The following is a 19,144-nucleotide window of genomic DNA, read 5'->3' on the forward strand; positions in this document are numbered from 1 at the left end:
TACCCATACGATTATTTTGTAATTCTTATGTTTTAAAAAACAGAAACAATGGGAAAAAATCATGCTGTGTATTCTCTCCCATCTTCAGTAAGTCTTCCTCCAGCCCTATGATAATTTCTTTATAGTCAGGAAAATTTACAATGGCAGCAGTCATATGTCTGATGCACTTGCTCTCCTCCTTCTTATTAGTCAATATTAAGTTAACACTGGGTTACTTTTACTCGGTCCTACAGCTTTATACTTGCTCAGATCAATCTAATTCTTAAAGAGCAAAGCACTTTCAATTACCCCCCTGTGCCCCAGACATTTTAATCATTTGAACACAAAGGAATATTTTTTTAAATAAAAAATTAGCAGGTGCTTCTTCAATTAAAAAAACCCTTATATTAAAGGAAATTACTGAAGTTTGATTAACATTGGCAAATAATTGGATGGTGGTTATCTAAATGTTTATTCAAAAGATGAAAAAAAATTAATAATGTTTTCCTTTATTATTATCCACAGAAAAGATTTGGTAAACCTTTTCTCTTTTTCAAATTGCACCTGCTTTCCCACAGACTACAGACTATCTTTATAATTTTATATTAACTACTTATTTGTGCCTTCTGATTTTTATTATTAAAGATTTATTTCTTTTACGAGGGATAGCATGAACATGTGTGGGGGAGGGTCAGAGGGAGAGGGAGAGACTCTCAGACAGACTCTGCACTAAGTGCTGAACCCAACATGGGGCTCGATCCATGACCCTGAGATCTTGACCTGAGGAGAAATCAAGAGTGGGACATTTAGCCACCTGAGCCACCCTGTGCTTTCTGATTTTTTTTTTAAAGATTTTAGTTATTTATTCGACAGAGATAGAGACAGCCAGCGAGAGAGGGAACACAAGCAGGGGGGAGTGGGAGAGGAAGAAGCAGGCTCATAGCGGAGGAGCCTGACGTGGGGCTCGATCCCATCACGCCGGGATCACGCCCTGAGCCGAAGGCAGACGCCCAACCGCTGCGCCACCCAGGCGCCCCTGTGCTCTCTGATTTTTAAGTCCCAGCTGACCATGAAATTTGGGAGGAAGGCATCATCAGCTACACCCATTTTTTTTTAAGATTTTTTTTTTTTGAGAGAGAAAGAGAGCAGGCGCAGAGGGAAAAGCAGACTCCCTGCTGATCAGGGAGCCCAACATGGGGCTCAATCCCAGGACCCCAGGATCATGACCAGAGCCCGAGGTAGACACTCAACTGATTGAGCCACTTAGGCATTCCCAGCTACACCTATTTTGAGTGACAGGCCTCCTGGCCTTAGAGCTTATATACAGAGTTCTCCTTACTTATTAACATCTTGCTTACCACAAGAACATATACAAGTAAATAATGAACATAAAAAGAAAATCAGGCCCCAAAAATGGTAAACGCAAATTATGTGAATGATAAGCGTTTGACTTTAGCTCTGACCTTCAGGACAGTCAATATCACATTCATTACTACACTGCAAAATACAGAAGAATTCCTCAGAGAAAATGGAACATTACCTGGCATCAAATCTTTAAAATAACTATTCTTATTTTAAAAGTAATACACTTCCATTGTAAAACATTTGAAAAGAAGAAATGTACACAGAATAAAACAAACCATCTGTGATGCCATCATCCAGCACTAACTACAGTATTGCCAACATTTCATTGTAGAGCCTTTCAATAATTTTCAAGCATGAATATGATTTTAAATTATGTTTATACTGCCAGACTCCTTTTTTTTAACGAATAGTATATTATAAGCATTTTTTCATCATTGTCTTCTGTTAAACAAATGAACACGGAATTCTTCAAGATTTCTTAAAAGAACTTCACAATTATTGACATATATTCATTAGCACAATGTGTAGTTAAGGAAACCAAGTTCTACCATGTGCCAATTATTGTATAACACTTTGTTGTTTTCACACTTAGCCAGATAGAATTCTATTAACTGATATGTCCTCTAGTACATTTGAAATGTAGGTGACTTCATAAAAATTCAGCTGACATGATTTTCAGGAACACGCATTGCATGGCTTAGCATTTGTAAGGAAGAAGGAGGAATGCTGAAACACCTGGGTCTTTTTTTTTTTTTAAATGTGATGTTAGTCACCATACAGTACATCATTAGTTTTTGATGTAGTGTTCCATGATTCATTGTTTGCGTATAACACTCAGTGCTCATCACAACACGTGCCCTCCTTAATACCCATCACTGGGCTAACCCATTCCCCCTAAATTCCCTCTAAAACCCTCAGATTGTTTCCTGGAGTCCATAGCCTCTCATGGTTCATCTCCCCCTCTGATTCCGCCCCTTCATTTTTCCTTTCCTTTTCCTAATGTCCTCCATGCTATTCCTTATGTTCCACATCTAAGTGAAACCATATGATAATTGTTTTTCTCTGCTTGACTTATTTCACTTAGTGTAATCTTCTCCAGTCCTATCCATGTTGATGCAAATGCTGGGTAATCGTCCTTTCCGATGGCTGAGTAATATTCCGTTGTATATATGAACCACATCTTCTTTATTCATTCATCTGGTGAAGGGCATCTTGGCTCCTTCCACAGTTTGGCTATTGTGGACAGTGCTGGTATGAACACTGGGGTGCATATGGCCCTTCTTTTCACTACATCTGTATCTTTGGGGTAAATACCCAGTAGTGCAATTGCTGGGTCATAGGGTAGCTCTATTTTTAACTTTTTGAAGAACCTCCACACTGTTTTCCAAAGTGGCTGTACCAACTTGCATTCCCACCAATGATGTAAGAGGTTCCCTTCTTCCAGGTTCCCCTTTCTCCACATCCTCTCCAACATTTGTTGTTTCTTGCCTTGTCAATTTTTGCCATTCTAACTGGTGTAAGGTGGTATCTCAGTGTGGTTTCGATTTGAATTTCCCTGATGGCTAATGATATAGGACAGTTTTTCATGTGTCTGTTAGCCATTCGTATGTCTTCTTTGGAGAAGTATCTGTTCATGTCTTCTCCCCATTTTTTGACTTGATTATTTGTTTTTTGGGTGTTGAGTTTGAGAAGTTCTTTATAGATCTTGGACACCAGCCCTTTATCTGTAGTGTTATTTGCAAATATCTTCTCCCATTCCATGGGTTTCCTCTTTGTTTTGTTGACTGTTTCTTTTGCTGTGCAGAAGCTTTTTATCTTGATGAAGTCCCAAAAGTTCATTTTTGCTTTTGTTTCCCTTTGGAGACGTATCTTCAAAGAATTTGCTGTGGCCGATGTTGAAGAGGTTATTACCTATGTTCTCCTCTATGACTTTGATAGATTCCTGTCTCACATTAAGGCCTTTCATCCATTTAAAGTTATCTTTGTGTATGGTGTAAGAGAATGGTTGAGTTTCATTCTTCTGTATTTAGCTATCCAATTTCCCCAGCACCATCTATTGAAGAGACTGTCTTTTTTCCATTGAATATTTGTTCCTGTTTTGTCAAAGATTAGTTGACCAAAGAGTTGAGGGTCCATATCTGGGCTTTCTATTCTGTTCCATTGGTCTATGTGTCTGATTTTGTGCCAGTACCATGCTGTCTTGGTGATCACAGCTTTGTACTATAGCTTGAAATCAGGCAATGTGATGCCCCCAGCTTTGTTTTTCTTTTTCAACATTTCTTTGATGATTCGGGGTCTTTTCTGGTTCCATACAAATTTTAGGATTGTTTGTTCCAGCACTTTGAAGAATGGCATTTGTATTTTGATCGGAATGGCATTGAAAATATAGATTGTTCTGGGTAGCACAGATATTTTAACAGTGCTTATTTTCCGATCCATGAGCATTGAATATTTTTCCATCTTTTTGTGTCTTCTTCAATTTCCTTCATAAGTGTTCTGTAGTTTCTTGAGTATAGATCCTTTACCTCTTTGGTTAGGTTTATTCCACAGCATCTTATAGTTTTTGGTGCTATTGTAAATGGAATCAATTACCTAATTTCTCTTTCTACTGTTACATTGTTAGTGTATAGGAAAGCAACTGATTTCTGTGCATTGATTTTGTATCCTGCCACATTACTGAATTGCTGTATGAGTTTTAGTAATTTGGAGGTGGAGTCTTTTGGGTTTCCCACATAAAGTATCATGTCATCTGTGAAGAGAGAGCGTTTGACTTCTTCTTTGCCAATTTGAATACATTTTATTTCTTTTTATTGTCTGATTGCTGTTGCTTGGACTTGTAGTACTATGTTGAACAATAGTGGTGAGAGTGGGCATCCTTGTTGTGTTTCTGATCTTAAGGGAAAGGCTCTCAGCTTTTCCCCATTGAGAATGATATATGCTGTGGGCTTTTCATAGATGGTTTTTATGAAATTGAGGAATGTACTCTCTATCCCTACACTCTGAAGTTTTAATCAGAAAAGGATGCTGTATTTTGTCAAATGCTTTTTCTGTATCAATTGAGAGGACCATATGGTTCTTGTCTCTTCTCTTATTAATGTGTTCTATCACACTGATTGATTTGTGAATGTTGAACCACCCTTGCATCCCAGAGACAAATCCCACCTGGTCATGACGGATAATCCTTTTAATGTCCTGTTGGATCCTATTAGCTAGGATCTTGTTGAGAATTTTAGCGTTCATATTCATCAGGGATATCAATCTGTAATTCTCCTTTTTGATGGGGTCTTTGCCTGGTTTTGAGATCGAGGTAATGCTGGCCTCATAGAATAAGTTTGGAAGTTTTCCTTCTGTTTCTGTTTTTTGAGACAGCTTCAGGAGAATAGGTATTTTTTTTCTTTGAATGTTTGATAGAATTCCCCAGGGAATCCATCAGGCCCTGGACTCTTGTTTTTTGGGAGGTTTTTGATCACTGCTTCAATCTCGTTACTGGTTATTGGTCTATTCAGGTGGTCAATTTCTTCCTGTTTCAGTCTTAGTAGTTTATAGGTTTCCAGGAAGGCATCCATTTCTTCCAGGTTGCTTAATTTATTGGCATATAGTTGTTGATAATAATTTCTAATAATTGCTTCTATTTCCTTGGTGTTAGTTATGATCTCTCCCCTTTCATTCATAATTTTATTGATTTGGGACCTTTCTCATTTCTTTTGGATAAGTCTGGCCAGTGGTTTATCAATCTTATTAATTCTTTCAAAGAACCAGCTTCTAGTGAAACACTTGGGTCTTAACTGAAGGGAAGAGTGCCTGAGCTCCCTTATCTAAGTGTTCCATGTGCCCTTTGATTAAGGCTCAGAGAGGATCCTCTCTGCTTTCTTGATAGCTTAGAGCTTAAATAACCTTCTCTAGCCTCTTAGCCATTGGTCAGCCAACATCAGGGAACGGGTGAAGATCACATTCTGCACCAGTCTTGTTTCATTTATTTGGCTCACAGAAATGACTTAGAAACTCACAAACTGTAGAACTGAGATAGGGGATAACAGAGGAGCCTCTTGAGATGATGGTCCTCAAACTCCAGTATACTGAACAATCACTGGGCTAGGTGTTCATAAAGTTTCCTGGGCCCCTCTTCAGAGATTCTAGTTTAATCTATCAGGAGGAAGGCCCGGGAATACAAATATCCTCATTGTACCATTCTAATGTTCTGGAGGGAGCTCCAGAAAGTTGTTTTCCCAACTCCTGAAATTCCCCTTTGTCTGTCTTCCTCAAACTTGGTATAAGCCCCCTCTAGTGTTTATGATATGCCTGTGGATGGGCACAGTCATAAAATCAACATGGTGTATTTTCCTTGAGTGTCAAGTTTTATGTATAGATTTGAGAGTAGAAGAAAAGTAATATTTAAAATGTAACATGGATCACAGGCGCTTGGGTGACTCAGTCGATTAAGCATCAAACTCTTGGTTTCTGCTGAGGTCATGATCTCAGGCCCATGAGATCCAGTTCCATGTTGGGCTTCGTACTCAGCAGGGGGTCTGCTTGGGATTCTCTCTCCCTTTCCCTCTGCCCCTCTCCCTGTTACTCCTCGCACCTATGCTCTCTCTCTTTCAAATAAATCTTTTTAAAAAATGTAACATGGATCAGAATACAAAATCCACAGGAATTTTTTATTTAGTTGAAAAAAAATTTCATTATGTTCAGTTAGCCAACATATAGTACATCATAAATGAATTTTTTAAAAAGTAATCTCTACACCCCATGTGGGGCTTGAACTCATGACCCCGAGATCAAGAGTTGCATGCTCTACTGACAAAGCCAGCCAGGTGCCCCCATATTAATTCTCAAAATAAATCAGAGACTTCAAAGGAATTTCTCAATTGGGCCTATACCCCATACCTCAGGAGTCTACATTTACCTTCCTTTACTGTCAGAGCAGCTCTGGTAGAATACCTTAATTAGGATGGTTTGTATTACAGCCCCTGAAAAATGCTGATAGAAACAGCTAGTGGTGTGGAAAGTATAAATACAAAGTGACACTTTAAAAGATAATGTGAGTGATTGAATAATAATTCTTTAAACATTCTCTTTCCTTATTTAGAAAAACATTTCTGTGTTGCAGATGGACTGTCTTGTGTTGAGCCTGAGCCATTTCAGGTGCCAGATCACAGTTCTAGAGACCGTCAGCAAGGTAAGCCCCCTCTTCTCAAGGCCCTAAAAGCTAGGACGTCCTCACACTCTGATCCATTTGACACTGAGATAAGGAAGACAACTGATGATTCCATATCTAAAGTCCTAGACTGGTTTAATCGAAGTTCTCATTCAGAAGACAATAAGTCACCTCTCCAACATCCCCAAGGAATACAGCTGAAAGAAGAAACAAACTCAGAATCACTGACTGCTACTGCCTTGGAGAGAGATGACACCAGTCTGAAAGAAAAGGGCTCAAAGGCTCTATTACCCACCAAAGTTAAATTGATGCCTGCGGAATCTGATTCAACGTTTCAGGGAGAGGGAAATACAATGCCTTCTAGAACTTGCCAAAATAATAATGTGAATATCAAACCCAAATCCATTAATTTGTCCCAACAAGGCAAGGAAAGTCCAGGCATATTGCAACCATGTGAAATCTATGGCCAAAATCAAGGGAGTAAAACTATGGACTATAGCCAAAGTTCAAAACACCGAGGAGAAGGAAATCGGGTACTTCCCCCAATCAGTAACTATTCCTACAGTGCTCTCAAAGGACCTGATGCAGAAGACCAAATTCCATGCAATATTAGGGATGTTGACAGCTTAGGTGAAGAAGAGCCTAAGCTTCATGTTTATGGAAAAAATAGAGGAAACTCAGAAGTGAATTTTGACTCAACACTTGTCAAAGAACCAACTTTGAAAGACAACATGAAGGCAGAGAGAGAGAGCAAAGGAGGGGATACATACTTTCTGAAAGCTTCTTTAGAGCCAGATAATATTGAGTCACTACATGGGGCTACCAAAAACAAATCTTGGAAGAAGCCTGAGGTCCAATTACAAGAAGCTGGTGAGGTTCCCAAAAACCAAGTGCAAAGAGAAAAATACAAAAGAGTAAGTGAAAGAATATCTTTCTGGGAAGGTGAAAAAGCCACTGCTAAGTTAACTCATAAAGAACCGACATCATCATGCAGTCAAGGGCAGCCTTCTGCTAAAGCATATCAGCCTGTGAAGTCCATGCACAGTTTATCTACAGGCCAGAGTGAATATAATCAAGTCACTAGTAAACAAGTGGTCCTAGATAAGAATGGCCACACAGCCCATCTCTCCAGTTTTTGTTCCTCGAATAAGCCTAAAGAGAACAGGCCCCAGATACCAGGTTCATCCAAAAATTATCCTTCAGTTAACCAACCAGGTGAAGTGCCTCCATTTCAGAATAAGATAAATGAGCCTATAAAAAGATTGCCTGTGGCAGAGAGTTGGCATTATAAAAGGGACATTACTTTACCAGCTTGGCAACATCCTTCAAATATTGGAAATGCAACGCATACTCCTTTGGAGAAAGACAAATCTCTAATTGGTGAATCAAATCCCAACTTTAAAGTTACGTCCCTAAAACAAAGAATGGATGAATCCAATACAGAACAGATTTATAATCACTCTCAATTTGAGCATTTGAGAAAGTTTTGGGACTCAGGAGCCAATCCAAACAGTCAAGAGAATGTTGAGAAGAATACTATCACAGTAAGCCAAAAATATTTGGTGTCTTTTAACAGTCAGAAACACAAAGAATTCAGTGACATTGTATCATCAGGAAAGACTATCCATGAGATAGGGACGCTTCCAGGTAAAAAAGAAATTCTGGCAAGTGAGGAAATAGAGAAATTAAATTCAAAGTGCACACTCCAGGTGTTACCAGATGAAACCACATTTCCACTGGGACCATCCAGAAAATCTACTCATCATTTGCCAGGAAACGAGTCATCAGAGGAAAATGTGGAAAAGAATACCAAATGGTTTGTTACGCCAGTGTTCAAGGAGGAAAAGGATTACTCAGACCAAGAGATTCAAGAATCCATAGTTAAAACAAGTGTTTTGTCTAAAGACTACAAAGACACTTTTAATGACAACTTACAGAAGCTACTTTCAGAAGCTTCATCACTAGCCATGCATCCTTCTGGTGGGAAAGTTCATGAAAAACAAATGTCTGAACCAGCTATTTCTGGAAATAAAACATGGCCTCAAGACGCAGATTTTGCTGATACTGAGGAAGAAGACAAAGGACATAAGGAGACCATTAATGAACACGTAGACAAAACAGTAGCTCCTCTAAAGGTTAAGCTGAACACCTTGACTGCTAGTCTCGATAAACTCCTAAAGGAAGCAACTGGAACTTCATCCTGTCCCTTGCCAATCGTGTTGAAACCTGCGACCACTAGGATCAACTCTGAACCTGAAGAGGGTAGAGTTAATGAAAAAGGGATAGAATGGAATAGCACCTCAGCCTATCAGAAAGACATAGTAGCTCTTTTTCCAAAGGGGAACAAAACTTTGGTAAATACAGCTGTCTCCCAGAAAGCTGAAAGTGGTCAGTGCCAACTAAGCATGGAGGACGTATGTCAGGTGGCCGCAGAAGGTGCTCACCCATCGGGTCAACCTTCCCATCTTTACAGAAAAGATTATTTTGGGGATGTGGCCAACTCTCCCCAAGAGATGCCTTCTTCCAGGGATGCTCATCTTGCTCCCCAGGATAAGGCATTATCTTCACAAAGGGAAATTTCAGAGACTGTAGAAAAAGTCATTCTTCCACCTAAACCTGCCTTGAATGATGTAAATGCTGTATTACAAAAGCTACTGAGAGAAGCTTGTTATCCAGCTGGGAGGGAAGTAGTGCCTGGGGAAGTAAAAGCAGAATTTCCTGAAGGAGTACAGGCAGCGGGTAGCCCCCAAAATTCTCCACCATGGGCTACAATGGACACTACAGTTCCAGACAGAAATGATTTTTATTCCTCCAACGTAGCCCCTGATAAAACTCATAACTTTGGATCTTATTTAGCTGCCCGAGTACCTCCATCAGAACAAACCTGTTGCTCATGTGATCCCGCTGTTACTCAGTGTGGCAAAGAGTTACCTCAGGAAGTGGCAGAAATTGTGAGGGAAACAGTTATTCAACCTAAATCAGAGTTCCTAGAATTCAGTGCTGGCTTAGAGAAACTACTGAAGGAAGCAATTGAAACCCCCTCCTCAAAATATGAAAGTGATACAGGGACTCTTTCGCCATCAAAGTTAACAGGTACGGCTGAGGTGTCCAGGCAAGCTGCTTCTGAATTCCATCGTGAGGAAATCAAAGAAACAGTAAAAAAGTCTGAGGCTCCATCAATAACTGAGAGTGCTTTCAATATTGGTTTTGACAGACTTTTTAGAGAAACATCTGAGGCTCCTTCTTACCAGCTCCAGGTGTCAGTGAAAGAAGAAACTCCCGAGAAGGAGACTTCCCAGTCAGAGCAGGCCAGTTTCTTGAGGACAGTACCCCATTTTGACTCGACAGCCTCAGAGGCCTCTGAAATGAAGCTTACGAGTAATGTTTTCAAATCGCAAGTGAACCAGTGTGATGAAGTGTTGGGAGGTGACAAAGCTGTGACTGATTTATCAGTAGATCTTTGTGGTTCTGAAAGTGGGGTTGAGATCCCTGGAACACCGCAGTTCTATGTGGAACATAAAATAGGGATCACTGACACTAGAAACCCTACAGAGGACAGGGATAGTGAAAATGAGGGTGCAGGGGTTCGAGAAGGGGCTTCTCAGGAGCCTGGCTTGGAAGAGGCTCCTAAAGCAATTAGTGTGTCCAGAAATAGGCAACCCATTTCTCTCCTGACAAACACAGAAAACCCTACAGAAACAAGTAACATCGAATTGATTCTGGCATCACCATGTAAGAGAATAGAGAAAACTGAAGAAAAAGAAGGTTTCTCTGACTCTGATATTTCAGGTGGAAACTTGAGTTCCAATGCAGAAAGCTGGAGAAAAACTTCCAGTGAGCATTCTGAATTTTTTAACCTATTGGTTAAAGAGTTAGGGAATGCTGATGTAAACGATGATACAATTTTTAAAATTGGGATTAATTTGACACATGGAAATGGTGGTAAATTCTTATCACTTCAGTTCTACCTAGGCTTTCTTAATAAAAAGCTACATTTCCCTTTATATTCTTTAATCAAATGAGTTACATAGAGACAATTTTACCCACGAAGCAGTGTTTCAGAAGCTGACTTTATTCTCACTAACAATAGAGTTGTTAGGTTTTAAAAGTATTTTTTAAATAAATTTTTGGGTTTAGAAAGTACTTCTGAAACATTCAAGCTAGTTTTCCTCCTGTTAATTGGCAATCCACACAGAAGTCTCTAGTAAGATTCGTGGCAAGAAAGTGCCACACACAAATCGCCACAAATTTCCCTTTTAGGATGAATATTTTACCACAGTAGTGGCTGAATATACCAGGAAGAGGGCACGGCTGGAACTTTCTTTCTCTCGGATACCTTTTGCTGTGGTGTTTTGTTGCTACTCTTTTCCTCTTGTTTTCAATTACCTGCAGAATCTTCCCCTTCTCTAGTGTATGACTTTGGTCAGATGACTTTGCCTGATTCCACCTGAGGGCATTGCCTGGCCTGCTGCATTTCTTTGGCTCCAGCCTTGGCTAAGTGAATGAAGATCTTAATCAATTACCACATTCATCTAAGTGGGCTTGGGGGTACTGGCTTCAGCCAGGCTGAGAGATACAGGCCTTGTCTCAGTTTGCGATGATCATCAACGTGGGCATTTTAGCAGAGAAACCCAGAAGCAAATAGGAATGTGAAACTACCTGAGTATAGCAATGAAATGATAAAGGATGCTCTCTGGCTAGGACATTTTAACCACAGTTGCACAACAGCTGGTACGGTCACCCTCCTAGCAGTTTAGAAAATTTGTCATTTTCTAGCTCCACTCAGCATTGATGAGAATGAATAAGCTTTACTGAGTGGATGACTCGTGAGGTTTGGTTTCCTTTGCAAGTAACTTGTACGGCCTCTTCTTGAAAACTGACCAAAGGATCCACCTTTAATCCTAATTAATCAAGTTGAAGGCCCTGTTACAAAGGTTGCTGGTAAGAAAAGGAAAGTGGAATACCAGTCTCTGAAACCAGACGTACACAGGAATATACATCAGCATGCTCAGCTTGCTAAAGTAGACGTTTACTAAACTACCCCGTGAGTGAGGACGGTCGACTGACCCGTAGGACAGCTTGTAAATTTCTACCTACTCTGGAGACTATTGGCCCTAATATATATAGCTTTGTTTATAGTGTATCAGCATGACCCCCTGAACAGCAAAAAGCCTATCTAAAAATGAAATAATCAATATTAAATAACCACCCAGACAGAGCCCAGAGAAGATATTTAAAAGTTATAAGCCAATAAGAGGTATAAAATGGTACAATTGTAGTTTTATATACTCTAACCTAAATTTTTGTTTTTAAACAAATGACTGGGGGTGGGCTGGTGGAGGGAGGAACCTGTCTACAATGGCACCACAATTTTGGTGAGCAACCTAACATGTTTGTTTAAATTTTATTTATTTATTTGACAGAAAGTGAGCAGGAGAGCACAGGCAGGGGGAGCGGGAGAGGGAGAGGCAGAAGCAGAGGCAAAGGGAGAAGCAGAGGGAGAGGGAGTAGCAGCGCCCCCCCCCCACCCAGCAGGGACCTTGACACCTGGGATCATGACCTGAGCTGAAGGCAGATGCTTAACCGACTGAACCACCCAGGTGCCCCAAACCTAACATGTTTGACTTGTGGCTGAGCTCTTAATCAACCAATACTTCAGTATGTTGCTTAAAAATTAAAAAAAAAAAAAAGGCTCCATGGACAAATACTTTTGGAAATGCTGGGAAATAATGCACATTATTTGCATATTAAAGTCTCCAAGGAGATCTGTAGTAAGAAACCTTTAAATTTGAACACAGAGCATCCCAAATGTAATTCATCTTAGAATACATTTGCTCTGGAATACGTATTAACATTGGGGAGAACTGAGATGCATTTCAGGAATGTATTGTGTAGAGAAGTGTTTCCCAAATTCATTGACTCATTAATGGAATCATTCATTGATTTAGCAAACTTTTCTTTCTTTCTTTTTTTTTTTTAGAGTAGGCTCCATGCCCAACGTGGGGCTTGAACTCATGACCCTGAGATCAAGAGTCACATGCTATACCAGCTGAGCCAGCCAGGCGCCCCTAGCAAACATTTTTGTAGTGCCTATTGCAGCCACTGTTCTAGGCACTAATAATACAGCAGTGATGAATGACCATATTCAGACCAGAGCTAATACATAAGTTAAGAACCGTCTAGAGATATTTTTTTGTAACATTAGATATATTTAATTTACAACACTTATTTTGAGGTTATGCCCTTTTTCTTTTTTCTTTTGGTCCTAACATGCCTTTTAAAAAAAGTAAGTAAAGTTATTAGTACATGATAAAGCGCACACACACTTTAAAATGACTTAATAAAATAAAAAATTGACTACTTCATGTCATTTCCCAACATTTTGCTGGCAATTTTGCTAGGTCATGAATCCCCAAAAGCCTGTAGTCGTTGATCTGGAGAATTCGCCCATCTGTGTACCTGATTATACACAGATGTTAAACATCTGAATCCTGCCTTCTATGGTTTTCAGCTAATTGTTTTAATGCTCCTAAAACCACTTTGTGGTTGTCTTCAAAAGCTATAAGTGAAGTGGAAAGATTCAAAGTCTGGCACAGAACAAATCATGTGCCGAAAATAGAGGTGTAGACGACTAAGAGATCACTTTTCTATTTATGTGGTTATCTTGTTCCTTTATGATTTATGCTTGCAAATACTTCTTGACAAGGAAAATGGTTTTTAAAGGACTTACAAAGAGTGGAGGGATTTTACTTTTTTTCTGAGAAGTGCTTCATTAAGTAAATAAAAGTATAGAGGCTTCTGACATAATGCCTCCTCTCAACCTAGGATACCAGATACCAATGTCCATTGGTTATTAAGAGTTAGGATTTTTGGATCTTTTTTGTCTTGTGCAGTGTTCATCAATTTTATCTCGTAACAGGTTCAGAAGAAGAACCCAGTCCTGTCTTGAAAACATTGGAAAGGAGTGCTGCTAGGAAAATGCCTTCCAAAAGTCTAGAAGACATTTCATCAGATTCACCAAGTGAGAATAAAGGTTGCCCCATTGTCCATGCCCCCCGTCTAAGCTTAAAAATGCTCATATGCTTTTCTGTGGCCTCACTGCATGCTGTTGTGCACTGAAGCCCCTAAAGTGGTGGTCAACAGATGACGGTAACCTTCCCAAAGTGAGAGGAAGAAGCTCATCCTAAAGTGGCTGGAACTCTTAAAATAGTGCATGAGGCTTGGTTACTAGAACACTAGGTTTCCTTGAATTGAAGAACCCCAGTTTGAGTGTTTATTCAAGTCCAGTGAGTTTTAAAAGATTGGAGTAGCTGGCGGTTCTAGTAAGAATAGCTAACATTTATTGAGCACCGTGTGCCAAGATGTGGCTAAGCATTTCACATGCATCATTTCATCTAACTGGCGTACGGAACCCTGCGAGAGATGATGGTTATTCCCATTTTACAGATGAGGAAAATGAAGCTCAGAGAGGTAAAGTAACTTGTTTAGTGTCATGCTGCAGAGCTGTGAATCTGAACAGATGACTATTGAGAGCATTTATGAAGTGACCATGGTATATATGACAGTGTTGGATGTCTGATGAATTTGGCATGATATGGAGATGAGTTGGTCCCTAACTTCAAGGACTGTCCTTTCTCTTTTATCCTTTCTTTTCACACATTTCTTTTGGATACTGGAACTAGAAGCCCAAAGACTACCTGACCTGCAATACGTTAGGCACACTGTTCCCCCAGCTGCTGCTTTAATTGGTGAAGGACTTCTTGAGTACTAACATAAAGCTAACATGTATATATATATATATATACATGTTAGCTTTATGTTATGCATATATGTATACATACATATAAATGTATATATACTATATATAAATGTATATACTAACATAAATGTATATATACACATTATATACATTATATAATGTATATATATAAATGTATATATATGAGATATATATATATAAGATATATATATAGAGAGAGAGAGAGAGAGGGAGAGAGAGACTTGTGGGCCAGACAAGTGGACTTAGAAATCCTGACTTCTAGGGGGTTTGCTCTTAATTGTTTTTAAGCTAAGAGGCACCCCTGGGAGCACAGAGGGTCATGAGAAAAGCTACTGAATGAAAGTTAACCACTGCCAAACTCATATGCTTGAGAGTTGAACATTGTCATGTTTAGAATATGCTTTAGGCATCTGCAATTGAGACTAAAAAGCCAGAACTTAAAAAGGAAAAGGGAAAAGCCACTCCATTAAGTAATCCCTAAAAATCAGAGATTTTCAGGGCTCTGAGGACAGTATTCCTATTTTGGAATACAGTTCTATCCCTACCAGAGATCTTGGAATCTCAGGGTTGGAAGTGACCTTGAAGGTCACCCATTTTAAACACCCCCCCCAATGCAGGAATTCCCTATAAAGCCTCCCCAACAGGTGGCCGACCCCCCCACATCCGCCTGAATGCTCCCACAGAAAGCGAGTCCAGTCCTTTGTTGGACCGCCCTAATTGTTCAACTGATTTTGGTGATAGGTCCTGAGGAAAAAGACAAAAAAAACAAAAAACTCAGCAACAATTGTCCAGTTTGGCAAACCTCTTGCCTGTGAAGCATGGGGCTATTTCCATGGTGCAGCTTTAAAGCACTCAGGAATGTGCAGGGTTAAAAAAAAAAATCACCATCAGCTGACGGGTATTCCTGCACGCTCCCTTCCAAATACCGATACCCACTCTCACACTAGCCTGCCAAGATTCCACTTAGCAGCTGGTCCCCAGTTACATCTCTTCAGTTGACTTCCCAAGCAAGGCTCCCAGAGGCATACACAAATGATGATGCATGCACAGAAATATTTGTTAATGACCATGGGTTTGAGAAGGTGTTAGTCATGGCTAGCATCTTACCCTTTCCAGAAGAATAGAGAGGCTGTTGCCGCCCTGTGTTTTCTCCTGCTGCTGGCCGATTGCTTGCTCTTAGCTAACCGTCTAACCCTGGGGAGTCCGTGTGCAGCAGTGTGCTGATGTAAGCTGCATCGGGGCTGAAATGGGAGCTCCCGCTATGGCACTGGTTCAAGTAGCTAATCTAAAGAGAAAGTATTTTGGGGAAGACATCTTGGTTGCACCCCTCACTGCATCTTGACTAATTGCTTCCAACTCCGGGGGCTTCCAGGGACAGTCTCATTGTTCTCTCTCGCCAAGGGTCAGCCGAGTTAACCATTTGTTAATTTCTCCTGAACAGATCAAGCAAAAGTAGATAATCTGCCAGAAGAATTAGTACGTAGTGCTGAAGATGGTAAATATCTTTATGTATTTGCATGTCTGTCTGTGTATTAGGTTCTGGGGCGGTTTGGGCAGTCATCGGGACACAGCTGTTGGATAAATAGAAGAACGTCATTTGCCACTATGTGATGAATGGTGCCTAAGTTGTTATAAAATGGTTCTGACTCAGTGCATTTAATACTAACTGTTTGTATTCTCAAGGCTTCTGCTGGTGATACCGTTGTGAGGATCGCATCAGAGACCCTTGGGAAGCAAGGGTTTCTATAAATAGGAAATTGTGTTTCTATGGGTATGAGCTGATTTTTGCTACTCTGACTTGCAGAACTCCTTGTGAGGGCAGGAAGCGTCGGGTGGGTTCCTGGGTTAAGTTAGTCGTGTATTTGTCTCATGTCTCAGCATTTGGATCTCTCTGGGTACAGCTGGTAAAGCTTTAACTTCAAAGGGAAGAGTCCCAGAACCAGAGTCAGGATCCTGCCTTGGCTCATTTAAATAGCTAAAAATAAACTGAGGTAAAATGAACTGGTTCTGAATGTTAAGGAGCCAGAAGATATTGAAGTTTGTCAATGGATTGAGTACTACGTGGTTCACTGATAAAATGTACAGGGTAATAGTGCCTTGGTGGGGGAAGGGATGGAAATGAGTCTGATTTTTATAGTTCAGCATTTATGCAAATATGTAATTTATATTTGTACACTGGAATTGTGTTTTCTAAATTGCCTTTACTATAATAATAAAAATGTATATTAACTGAGCTTTCCCCATAAAATGTAGCATCAGAAATCCTCAAAGGTCATTCCTTACTTTTGTGTCATAGTTTTGTCTTTCTCATTGAATGATTACAACTTCGTGGAAGTAGGTGGGGCAGGGATTTTCATTTTCATTTACAGATAAGAAAAGCTCAGAGAAATGAGGTGACTTGTCCAAGATCCTGTAGCTAGTTGGTCAGTGGGGTGGGGGGGAGGTGGCAACTAGAAGCTCGGCTTCATTACTCCTAGTGCGGTGCTCCTTCCATCTCCCAAGCTGTGTGTGGCTCAGTGACTTAGTAGAAAGATGCCGAACGTCTCCTATGCTGGATGTTGGATTTTCAGTTGACTAGGAGACCCCTAAAGGGGCTACTGAAGAGTCACTCTGGGGAACACATAAAAGCAAGCTGAAAACCTGTCAGCTGTATTCTGCAGTCTCCATTGTGAAACTGACATGTGAGCTTTACTTTCATGTCTCTTTAATCCTTCTTGGAAAATGGTATTTATTCTCAATATTGCTCTTCTGAGTAGATCAAAAACCAGATCAGGAACCAGATACAAATGAAAGCATACCAGGAAGTGAGTAGCAGGAATTTTCTCACAAATGACTAAATGTTGCCACTTTACATGGTGTTAAATATACTGAAATAACTAACACTATTAATCACGCAGTATTTATTATTGGTACTAAACTCTTGCAGCTTACAAAACTATTTCATTCTGACAAGGGTTTTATTAAAAACATTTTATTGCTGCCAGTGCTGAAAGATTAATTCGTGGTTCCGCTGGAGGAGGTTATATATTTTATAAATTTTTATGTAGACATATATATGTACAATATATAAATATATATGTATGTTATTGCTGAGTATTATACTTCTGAAAGTCTCTCTGCTCTTTGAGTCTTTTCTTAGGATGAAGGTGACATCTTCTGTTATCGCTTGGCTTTATGTTGCAGTATGGTCTTGAGTATTGGATCTCTTGTGGCCTTTGCACAAGACTGTAGGCATGAAACAATTTATAGTTTATTTGGACCTAAGAAAGTATCGTACTTTTACAGTTAGTATGCATTATGGTTGCATATATATATATATATATATATATGCCTCTCTACATACCGATGGAAGCTAATTTTATTATGTCCAGAGTTTAAGCTCTGAGGTTCAAAACTAGACTCAGTATATATTCAATATATAAAGCAAGTGAACATCTCAATCTTCAGAAATAAGTGTATATGTGTGGTGGCTAATGTCCATCTGCTAATTAATGTCCACCACCAATCAAAGATAATGATTGTTTACTCTTTTCTGTTCAATCTGAAGATTGCTGTACTTAACTCCAACTACTGTCTTGAGGACAAGTAGCACGTTAAAAAGGTGTTTGTGGGGCCTAGCAAAGCATGCAGATAGCGTGTGTGTCTTCTTAGCTTCCCAGTTTCAGCCAGTTGCATAACGCTAGGCGCTGGAGGTATGAAGATAATGATACACATGTCTGCCCTTAGGAGTGCACAAGATTTTTATTAACAGTTTCCCAATAGTCTGGATGTGCTAATAAGTCTTAACGAGAAGAGCGGCTAAATGAAGGAGCCATTTGATAGAGAAACAAAGTGCTGACGCTAGAAGGCCGTGACATATAGTCTGAAATCCGAAACTTTGCTCATGAGGTCCTCCTTCCGGAGATGAAGGTGCTGAGCACATGACCTGACCAATTCTTAAGACGTCCCTAGGCAACAAGACAATCCAGGTTTTGGCCCCTGATGCATGTTCTCTGTCCAGCGGCTGCAGAGGAACCAAGACTTCTGTCCCTCAGGGGTGTTGGGTGAAGAGGTTTCTCCAGGTGCTTTTGAACTGGCAGATGCTTAAGTTTGGTCCCCTTGTTTCATCTTGTTATGTTTTGTTCAACATTTAGCCCGAGGAATGAAAACAAAGCATAGACATGGACGTATATGCCAATGTGTCTGTGTCTTTGTTCATGACCTAGCTTAGTGCGGTCAAGTCAAATAGGCTAATCACGTGCTGAATTCTGGATGAATTAATTCTCTGTCTGGTATTTTCCAAGATGCCTCTTAATGTATGGGCTGAGATTATTTCTTTACTCTAGTGAAGAATGTATTCTTACCACAAAACAAAATTGAAATACATGATCGAAACATAAATTACTAAAGCTTAATAAATGTAAAACTGACTACCTTTGAGTAGCAGATATAAATTTTGAAAATAACAGGGAGCAGTATTATGATAAAAGTTTTTGCATACTCATTAGGCTCTACTGTGTCCTCATGGGACCTAACCTTACACTACTGCAGTGTAAGTCACAAAATATACCCACATACACATTATTGTTTAATGGGTAGTGATTAAAGCAGGTGTCATCTTGCGAGTCAGTGTAAATGTATTTTGATACTTTTGTGAGCCAAAGACTAAATGAAAGCTACTATGTGAATAAGCAAATATTTATTATATATAGTTCAATTTTCAGTTTTCCTTCATTAATTTTCTTTTAACTAAAGATGAATTTAGCTAATGCTTAGGGCTGAATTTGAGCTTTTTGAGTTATATGTGGAAATATAATTTTATTTTTATCTGTTTTCCTGATATCTCTTTTACCGGTAAAAACCGGTGTATTTGTAGTCAGTAT

At 39.6% G+C, this 19,144-nt stretch overlaps 1 protein-coding gene across 39 annotated transcripts in view; it reads left to right on the forward strand.

The window, feature by feature from the left end:
* The window catches only part of SYTL2 (synaptotagmin like 2), a 121,454-nt gene that overhangs the window by 83,942 nt on the left and 18,368 nt on the right, over positions 1 to 19,144 (forward strand). For 6 of the 39 annotated variants that reach the window (XM_048217382.2, XM_026518251.4, XM_026518253.4 and 3 more), the window contains exons 8-11: positions 6,455 to 6,523; positions 13,422 to 13,523; positions 15,724 to 15,777; positions 17,039 to 17,086. In XM_048217382.2, the coding sequence (XP_048073339.2) occupies positions 6,455 to 6,523; positions 13,422 to 13,523; positions 15,724 to 15,777; positions 17,039 to 17,086 (273 nt within the window). The other 33 variants (XM_057316777.1, XM_057316776.1, XM_057316784.1 and 30 more) reach the window with 16 other exon arrangements.

Source organism: Ursus arctos, unplaced genomic scaffold, assembly GCF_023065955.2.
Source record: "Ursus arctos isolate Adak ecotype North America unplaced genomic scaffold, UrsArc2.0 scaffold_22, whole genome shotgun sequence".
NCBI lineage: Eukaryota > Metazoa > Chordata > Mammalia > Carnivora > Ursidae > Ursus > Ursus arctos.